The sequence below is a fragment of the Lepidochelys kempii genome, chromosome 9, assembly GCF_965140285.1.
Source record: "Lepidochelys kempii isolate rLepKem1 chromosome 9, rLepKem1.hap1, whole genome shotgun sequence".
Taxonomy (NCBI): domain Eukaryota; kingdom Metazoa; phylum Chordata; order Testudines; family Cheloniidae; genus Lepidochelys; species Lepidochelys kempii.
The window spans coordinates 101,187,985-101,197,290 of record NC_136388.1 but is presented as its reverse complement, the minus strand read 5'-3'; the positions used below and the strand labels follow the sequence as shown (position 1 = coordinate 101,197,290).

The following is a 9,306-nucleotide window of genomic DNA, read 5'->3' as shown; positions in this document are numbered from 1 at the left end:
CCGAAGCCCAGGCTAGTCAGCAGGCAATCTGCTACCAACCACGTACGCTGGGTCTCTTTAATCGCCCCAGCCCACATACTTACATGCTGACACCACAAACCACAATAGTCTGTCCCCTGAGACACCACCGGTCATGGACCTCCTTTCAGCCACACAGAGCACCAGGCAGCTTGCCAACAGCCTCTCGCTGGTGTTAGCCATTTTCCTTCGCGCAAAACATTTTAATTTGGGTCATCCCTGGCCAGGCTGACCTGCTTCTTTGCCTCTCTGCAGCAGTCCCTGCAGGCAGATGCTCTACATCAGCTGTTCTTTCATGCCAGCCATTCGATTTACGGGAGGCTTTCAATGCTCCTAACGGTGAACACTGACGAGGCAGTGAGTCCTGGGGGGGCTGCAGCTACCTTAGAATAGGTGGTATATCAGCTAATCACTGCATCATCTGTGTTAAGATCCTTCAGGATGCTCCTGAAACAAGGAGGGGGAAGTTGTCCTGGCTCAACATTTGTTTGTTGTGGCAGTTGGTTGTTTTTTGTTGGTCTCAAAATGTCTTATTGAAAATTTAACAGTCCCCATTTGCACGTGCAATTCTGCACCTAATTTACACGTGCATTGCATGTGCAAGTCATTGGCTATGCAGGACCCTTGCCTGCACACACACCTGACTGACATGCAGTAACCGTGTACGGATGCACCCATCCATTAGGCAGTCCCACGCACATTTCTAGTATGCTGCACTGCATGTGTGCCGTGTGAAAACCAGAGTAAAGAATGAATGAGCCGGTGAGCTTTTAAACAAACGTTCCCGCCTGCATTCATGTGTATTGCTTCCTCTGCCAGTGTATTTGAGAAACATCCATGAGCCAAACACTTCTGCATGAAGGGACATGGTGGGTTGGTGCCGAGAGTCTCAGCTCAGGGCCAGCATTTAGTTTTTTCTGATTCCATCCTGCGCCCTGGGCCTGGGTTCATCTTTTCTGTGCTGCATTGTCAGGTCCAGGACTGCTCCCTTCTCCATTAGTAATCGCGGAGTTACAAAGTCCCAATCATGGAGTTACAAAGCAAGCATGCACCATACTCAAAAGATCTTTTGTCCCCCAGTTTCACTTCCCTCTCTGAGCCCCATCCCGCACACAGTTCCCATGCCATGAGTGAGGTTGCAGGTTCAGCCCTTTGCCTACAGGACGTTACTATTTGCTGATCAGATGAAGGCAGCTGTTGGACTCAGGTTTGTGGTGATTTGAAATTCACCTTTCCAAGCATCAGCTAGTCACTGAAAGTTTCCTTCTTCTTCTGAACCCTCCTCCCATAATGTTCACTGAGAGAGTTGTAGAAAGTGAAAATATGCGCAAAGCAAGCTCAAGGAGTATTGGTGTAATGCGATTTGTCCATTATCAGCACTGGGCAGTTTTTACTCCACATGTTTCGTTTAAACCTGGTCATACATTTCATCTGCTGGGCATTCCTTTGCATAAGGGTCTTTCAGATCTAGGAACCTCTGGGTGCTTTGTAAAGCTGCATTTTCCGTGTCCAAGTCCTGCAGGACATCCCCTTCCAGCACTTCACAGTGTATCCTTAGGATTTGTTCCTCCCATGATCCATCTGCCATTCACCGTATTTGTAAGCACAGCCATTCCCTGCAAAAAACTGTTTCAAGGTCTCCCCAATCCACTTTCACAAATAACTGTGGCATGGTAGATGACATGATTAAATAAATGCAGTTAAATAATGTTCACCGTTTAAAAATTAACAGTGGACTGAAAGAAGGTAGCGAGGGAGCCAGCAGGGAAATATACCTGAATACGGACAATAGCATCTAGCAACCTTTCCTAGGCTGGTGGGTATAACCTTGATCTTCCACTCAGTTTCCATCATGTTAACAGTGGTTCCACTCCTTCTCATAAACGCACACTGCAGACCTGTCGATATTATTCATCACATTCTCCACTGCCTCCTTTTTTGCCCCGTTATGTTATGAAAAGTTATTCCAGCATCAGTCAAACTTCTCTGACCTTCGTGTTGTTGGACTACAGAAGCATACTAAGTGTGTGGGGGGAAGCAGAAAAGACTCGTAAGAAGTTCAGGTTTCATGTCTGTTCTTGGGATGACATGCTAAGGGCAATCCACTGGACACAAGCTGCACAACAAGCCCATTTGCAGGGTTAGCATCCCACTGGAGGATGTCATTTGCCAAGAATGCCAGGAACCTGAAGTTGACCTGGGTCTTTATTATGGACATCAATAACATGTGTATAATGCAGCAGTAAGTTCCACTGACTTCTCACAGGGCATCTCTGGAAATCATTTTATTCAGGAATTATTCCAAATATAGAGATGTAGGGGATCTATTTTTCTCTCCATTTGTTCTTCAAAATATAAAAGGCAAATACAAAAAATAATATCAACATGTAGGTATGCATAAAATCCAGGACATCCAAATAATGGATCTATTATTAGAGTGACAATATTTCTATAGCTAACGCTTCCTCTCCATTGACACCTGCATCAGTAAAACAAGAGACTATCCACGTGCTTTGAGATTATGTGGTCATAGAGAAAGGGTGATTCTAAACACAGCTTTCATGGTTAATTTGCCTGACACAGATCCTAGGGGATACTTCTGACCCAAAGAACATTTAACTAAGTAACTAGGATGTGGGTAATTAATTTACCAGACCTGCTTTCCTCTGTGCAATCACTAATAGGGGAAAGTGTCTACCCAACAATGCATGTTACAGAGATAACGGCATAAAAGGTGTAGGGCAGTGCCTCAGTGTGAACTGACATAGTTCCAGTACAGGCTGAACACGTTTACCCTGGGGGTGAAGATCTGCCCCCGTGGCTTTGGACAGAGATGCTGGCATTCGTTCCACTGGTGTAAGTTGGGAGTAACTTCATGGGAACGGATGGAAGCAGTTGAGAATTACACTGGGGTAACAGAAGACTCTGATCAGAAGTGTAACTTTACATCACCTTAACTTGACCTAGACGGCAAGGAGGAAGATGTACCTGCCCAGTCCTGTCCAGGCCTTTCTAACACGTTTTAGATCATGAAGCCGACACAAAAACGGTCACTCTTCTTTTGAAATGTGTGTGATAAAGAGAGCTAGACATTTATGCACAATAACAGCGTTGCTTAACAGTGACTGTATATCATATTAAACGTAATAGTCATCGCTAGCATGTGACACTAAGATTGTTCAGGGCCAGCCTAAGGCTCAAGTTCTGCTCCCAAGTCACTGTCAATGGCGATAGATTCTGGCATTATATCAGTTATGCCTCCGTTCAGTTCATTTCTAACTGTACAATCTGAAAAAGCTCGACGAGCTGCCTTAGCGCTTACCTTTTCTTCCGCTGTGCAGCTAATATAAATATTATCACGATGGTCAGAAAACTTAAGACTACTGCAATGAGGAGGAACAGCTGCTTTTCATCTTTTCTGGACACTGCGAAGACAAACCACAAAGCATTCAAGGAATTTCTCCGTTCTGTAGTAACTACATTATACTGCAAAGAGACTGGAGCCAAGGACAAAATCCCGTTTTCCCATCATACGTGTTAGTGTATCATTAGATTTAACACGCTGCACACATCCATTAATCCTTGCAAATATTTTAGGGTTGGACGCATGATGCCCCGCTGTGGACCGCATTTTGTGCACTGCTGCCACTCTTTGCTGAACTGAAATGTTTATCACCCACTAATGTCAAAAGGGAAACATCTTTCACAACCCTCGAGCCAGCAGGCCCAATTCTGATCTCACTCATGCTGGTGAGAGTCTGGGGTGTTATTTTAGATTTACAGTGGTGTAGTGGAATTGGGGGTGAAAATGTGTATTTCCAAAGGGAATTAACGTTTTCACAATTCTTGTTTTAGTGTTTCCAATCGCCAAGGAAAGGAAGCGCCTCCCACAAAACATTTACAACCTGAATAGCCCAGGCAGACAGAGGGGAGACAGAAATTTCTCTGGCCCGCGCCCTGCCCAGAAGAGTAACCCTCTCCAAATATGTGCTGTACAGGGCACTTAGTTGTTTTGAGTCCTAATTATAAAAAGCTGCTAACATAATGAAACAGATTTTAAATTCAGTCCAGATGGGCCCACTGTAACCATGACGCTCATGTAGCCAGGTCACAGAAACAATACAATTGGTCACCTGCATCCTATGATAACCCAGTGCAGTTTGACTGTATTAATGTGGAACCCCCCACACCCCAAAAAACCCATCATGCCTTCCTCCTCATCTCATAATCCTTCGTGGTGGGAAAGGCTGCTGGGATTTAGTTCATAGGAAGACACGATGGGGGTGGTTTGGGTGAGGGATGCTGGTTGAAGGATTGTTTCCTTCTCCCCTGCCCAGCACTCTGCTCCCAGCGGCTGTGAAGTCTCCAGCCTCTCTGTGGCCTCAGGCCCCAGAGCTGACAGCTGGGCTGAGCTGCACCTGGGCTGCTTCTGAGGCAAGAAGTGACGAGGCAGCAGCAGAAGGTAGGGCAGGTTCCTAGCAACAATAAGATTTTGCTGACTTCTTCCCCTCTCCCTGTGGGCACAACGCAGGGGGTTCCCTGTTACGACCTCCACCCCCGAGGGTCACACCGTATGGGCTGGGAAACACCTGCACATTGAGTTCTCACCACAGACTGCGTGCAGCCAGAGACAGTCTGAGCATGTGGATGACACATATTCCAGGGAATGGGGTGTGCTCCTGCACCCCACGGTGAGTACAAAGTGTCTCCGAGCTCAGAGTCAGATATTCCCTCCAGGCCAAAGACTCAGTACCCTGCAGTACTTCCACTATCCCTGCATTCATTCATACTGCTGCTGTCATAGCTAATTAAACCAAGATTTCCCCAGATGCTGCTTCCCAGAAGTGGTGTGTCACTCCATTTATAAGTGGGTTTACTCACTAATCTTGTGTCTGGTGCTGTCCTGGGATGACCAGATCCAGAAATGCCATGGCTGTGACCCAGCCTTGGAAGTGATTTTCTGTTGGGATGCCTATACCATCCTTGCTTTGTAGCAAGTCAGGGGAAGAGGATTGTATCCGCATGCTGCCCCTCTGCTCCTAGACCTCTCTCCTCCCAAAATCACCAGTCCCATTTCAGCAACCAGAAATCCCCCTCTGTCAGCTAAACCCTCTCCATCCACGCCAAGGTCAAGTAGCTGGTGAGCGGGGAAGGAATCCTGCCCCCAGGATGTGGTTCTCCACAGCCCACTGCTTCCTGGGGCTGCATGGTCCTGCACTCAGAACAAACAATGGCCAACAGACCCACATAGTGGCAGATCAAACAGCACAGCACGTCCTCTGTCCCTAGTCCCCAAATCCTGCCCCATGGAGGCTTGGAAAGTGTTCTCATGGAACTGGACTGCATGGCATACTGGGGTGCCGGACTCCCTGTAGTCAGCTCTGCAAAATTAGCCCCGGTCCAGCAAAACTGTTTCAGTTCTGCGGCCAGCAGAGCACTGCATGACAGGAAAGAGGCAGTTTCCTGTCTGTAAAATGGGGAGGTGTTTGGTGAAGGTGAAATAGCCCATGTCTGCAACGTGCTTTGAAGCAGCAAAACTATCTGTGGGCCAGATCTCCAGTTCTCAGTCTCAAGAGAACTTGGGTTGGACTAGATGACCTCCTGAGGTCCCTTCCAACCCTGATATTCTATGATTCTGTGATAAGACAGACCGATAATGGTGGCCCACGCCGCACTCGTTTCTTTCGCTGTCTCCTACCGTAGAAGCACTCGCGCGTCCATTCACTCCAAAAGCCCTTGTCAGCACAGAACACATTTGTTTTCCCTCGTACACGGACACATGCGACATGGCTTCGATTGGACTGGGAGAAGGTAAAGGCAGTTTCCACTTGAGTTGACACAGACTGAGAAACAAGAGAGCATGCAGAATAAAGAAGGTTGATTGGTTACGTGCTACAGGATTTAGACCAGGTATCTACACTAGAAACTGACATCAGTATAACTATGTCATTCCACGCCCCCAGCTACGCCGTTGCACCGACTTAACCCCCGGTCTAGACAGTGCCAACGGGAGAGCTTCTTCGGAGGCTGATTAAATCCCCCCCACTTTGTTTATTTGAAATGCATTTAGTGATGGCTTTCGACAAACCCAGCCAGAGTAAAACGAACAAACCAACCAACCGCCTAAACAAATTGTACTTGCATGTGATCTATGGCCATAGTTTATTCTTGCTAATTTGTGGAGCCCTTCATAAAGTTCACTAACTGGTGTATTATAATTTGCCAGTAAATGTAGCATTACAGGAATTCATTCTAGCAATTTTGGAGCCCAAATTGTAACTGACCAGGCACAAGGAAAGGCACTGCACATCAGCGTTAGATTGTGTTTGGCACCACTTCTTTGAAGAAGTTAAAATTACACTTGCATTGGGCCAAATCCTGAAGTCCTTGCTCAGGCAAAACTCCCATGGATTCCACGGAAAGCTTTGCCGAGTGCAGGCTGCGGAATTGACACAATTAATATTTTGGATGTTTGAATTGGAAAGTTGCTCAAGTATCTCCTGGGGCCTCAGAAGAAGCCAGGGCCCCTTTTTGCCAGCACCATGCCCTGAAGAGACTCCAGTCTATACAGACAGGCCAAAGGAGCTGGGAGAAAGGAAGTACTGTTATCCCCATTTTACAAATGGGAAACTGAGTCCCAGAGAGATAAAGCGACTTGCTTGTGGTAACACATGACGTCTGGGGAAACACTAGATTCGAACCCAGATCTCCTATATCCTAATTAGAGGCCATAGCTATAAAACCAGGCTTCACCCAGAAAGCAATGAACATCTGATGGTACAGTCCCCCCTAGAAGTGAGAATATACTTCTCCCCAAAACACATGTCTGTTCCCTTTTTAAAGCCTTTGTTCCCTTCTCTCCCCAAGATCTGGCAATAAGAAGTGGGGTCTGGCATAACTATCTCTATTCTCTGCTTCCCAGTCAGGCACCAAGCAGGGAGGTCGCTTGCCATAGCATCCCTGCACCCATTCAAGAACTGAGAAGAGTGTGGTGCAGGCAACTCTTCCCCCTTCACCCGCTGAAGGGGGGGGAGCCGGGCATGACAGCCTGTTCCCTCCGCCTCCCATCCATTCGAGTACTGGTGTAGGGGCTAGTCAGTCGAGGTGAAGCTATGGGACAGCCAGGGCCCTGGGGCACTAAGCTCAGCCAGGGGAAGGAATGACGTGCTTTTACCTCCATGCGCATGCACAGTGGAGAATCTGGCAGCCACGTCTCTCTGCCCCTCGCAGATCTTACAGTCCGATCCAGAAGGCACAAGATTGGATCTTTTTATATGTAACCTTATATTCCATCTGTAAAGGTCATATCCTGCCCTCTGTTACACCATCGTACGTCTGGAGCAGGCTCCAGCCCAGTGTCTCTTTTCAGCGGGTCAAACTTTGCCCCAATGCACCCATAAACCCTCACTCCTCACGGACTTCTACAAACTGCTGGCAGCTAATGAGCCTCCCCACCATTCAGTTTAGGGCTGTTCCTTCCCTGCTTCAGTTTCCAGCCCTCCCATCCCATCCTGATGGCAAGGAGATGGAACAGGCTTCATGATGAGCAATCTTCTTGCTCATCATAAACGAGAGCCCTTTGTAAGAAAGCTGGTTATCAACAACCCCGTGCGTCGCATACCGCCCAGGGATCATCACCATCCCGTTCTGTCAGCTGCACCTCGTAGTCCAGGCAGTGTGGGGGGGTACCCCCCGCAGGAGGGCTCCACTCCACGTGAACTTCCTCAGAGGCAGAAATGGAAACCGACAGCTTCTCAGGCGGAGAAGGTTTGACTGAAAAGGAGAGAGACAAGATCAGACCTTCTACTGGGGAACCGTTGTTACTCTCAGCACTAGTTGAACTTCGGCGGCTTCCCCTGAGACGGTACTCACTGTCCACTGTCATCCCGACAACCAGCTGTGTGGATGTGGGCTGCGCTGAAGACAGACGTGGGCCATTATACTTAGTTCTGAATGTCAGTGTGAATTAGATTCTTCCCCTGAAACATGGGGTTTGGTACTTAAAGCTCTTTCATGCCTGGCAAGTATTTGGAGATGTTATTGTAGTTGAAATGGCATTGGTCAGCAGCACAATTCAGGGCAACTGGACCTGTATTCCCCTCCGTGGTCCAGCCAGGGCACCCGTATTTAGGTTTCCAGCTCTCTTGGGTGGAGACATGTGTCTCTCTCCCTCCTGACCAGGGTATTTTCAGGCTGCCAAGCTCCCTGCCTACACTGTGAATTCCCCAGCAACATCAGGACTGCTTTACTTTCCTCCTCAGAGACAAGGAACAGTGGAACTGCCATGGTTAAATTACCACCCAGCTCTTTCTAAGCAAGCACATATTCCTAAAATAAAAGCATTACAGAAAAAACAATAAAAGAACCTACAGGTGCCAGATGTCAACGCCAACAAGAGGTCTGGCTGGTGAGCAGCCCTTCAACTCCACCCCTGGGAGGTTTCCCTGCAGTTACCAGGCTCAGAACAAGAACACAGATGGGGCCGAGACCTTCCAACTCTTCCCAGCGAAGATTGGAACCTGTCCATTTGCAGGATCAGAACGAAGGACAGGAGTCAGGCTATTTAACCTAAGTCCTTTCTTTGTCTGTTGGTCCCTGGAGAATCGAGTCTGAACCAGTCCATGGGAGCCTCTCTCCAGGTGGTGGTACTGCTTGGATGATATTACAACCCAAGTGAATTTGCCTAATCACCCTCCACTGTTCTTAATCCTGCGGGGTGTGGTCCCCTCCCTATGGAATTCTGTACAATGCCTGGCCCACAATGATACATACATTTAATTCAGTAAGGTTTGTCCAGGGTATTGCAAGAAATTTGCCCTGTCGGCATCAGCACATCATCTGTCACTGCTCAAAAGCTTGTTGCAAATCTCCATCTTGCCACTAACTGCACCTGGGTTTGAGTTAGCTTGCTGTTGTGAACCTGGGCGTGGAGATGTCCACACACCAAGGGGACATCCACCCTCTGCCAGAGGCTTTGCCTTCTCTTGTGTACATCTCTTGTGTACAAATGCTGTGAGAAGTCACAGCATTTCCTGCCTCCTGGGGGGAAGGGACAGCGTGGCCCCGTGTTCTTCTACTATAGGAATTGTTAATTATTGCTCCCTTCTTAAGTAAGGGTCTATCATGGACCCAGACTGTGCCAGAGAGATTTTTAAGTGGAATTTCACATTAAAATCAATGGCTGTGCATTTGTGAGAGTAGTCTGCTTAAAAACCTATGGCATAATCCAGTCCATAATACCCAGAGCTTTGGCTTCAGTGGTAAATGTTCCAGGACTTAAGAGATCCT

The 9,306-nt window shown here is 47.7% G+C and overlaps 1 protein-coding gene across 3 annotated transcripts in view; it reads right to left on the bottom strand.

The window, feature by feature from the left end:
- Positions 1 to 830: 830 nt before the first annotated feature.
- Positions 831 to 9,306, bottom strand: part of IL13RA2 (interleukin 13 receptor subunit alpha 2) — a 31,655-nt gene continuing 23,179 nt past the window's right edge. For 2 of the 3 annotated variants that reach the window (XM_073358584.2, XM_073358585.2), the window contains 4 exons: positions 7,640 to 7,791; positions 5,717 to 5,861; positions 3,341 to 3,443; positions 831 to 2,363 (listed from right to left, as the gene is read on the bottom strand). In XM_073358584.2, the coding sequence (XP_073214685.2) occupies positions 2,315 to 2,363; positions 3,341 to 3,443; positions 5,717 to 5,861; positions 7,640 to 7,791 (449 nt within the window). In that variant the 3' untranslated portion in view covers positions 831 to 2,314. The remainder of the gene's footprint in view (positions 2,364 to 3,340; positions 3,444 to 5,716; positions 5,862 to 7,639; positions 7,792 to 9,306) is intronic. The other variant, XM_073358586.2, reaches the window with a different exon arrangement.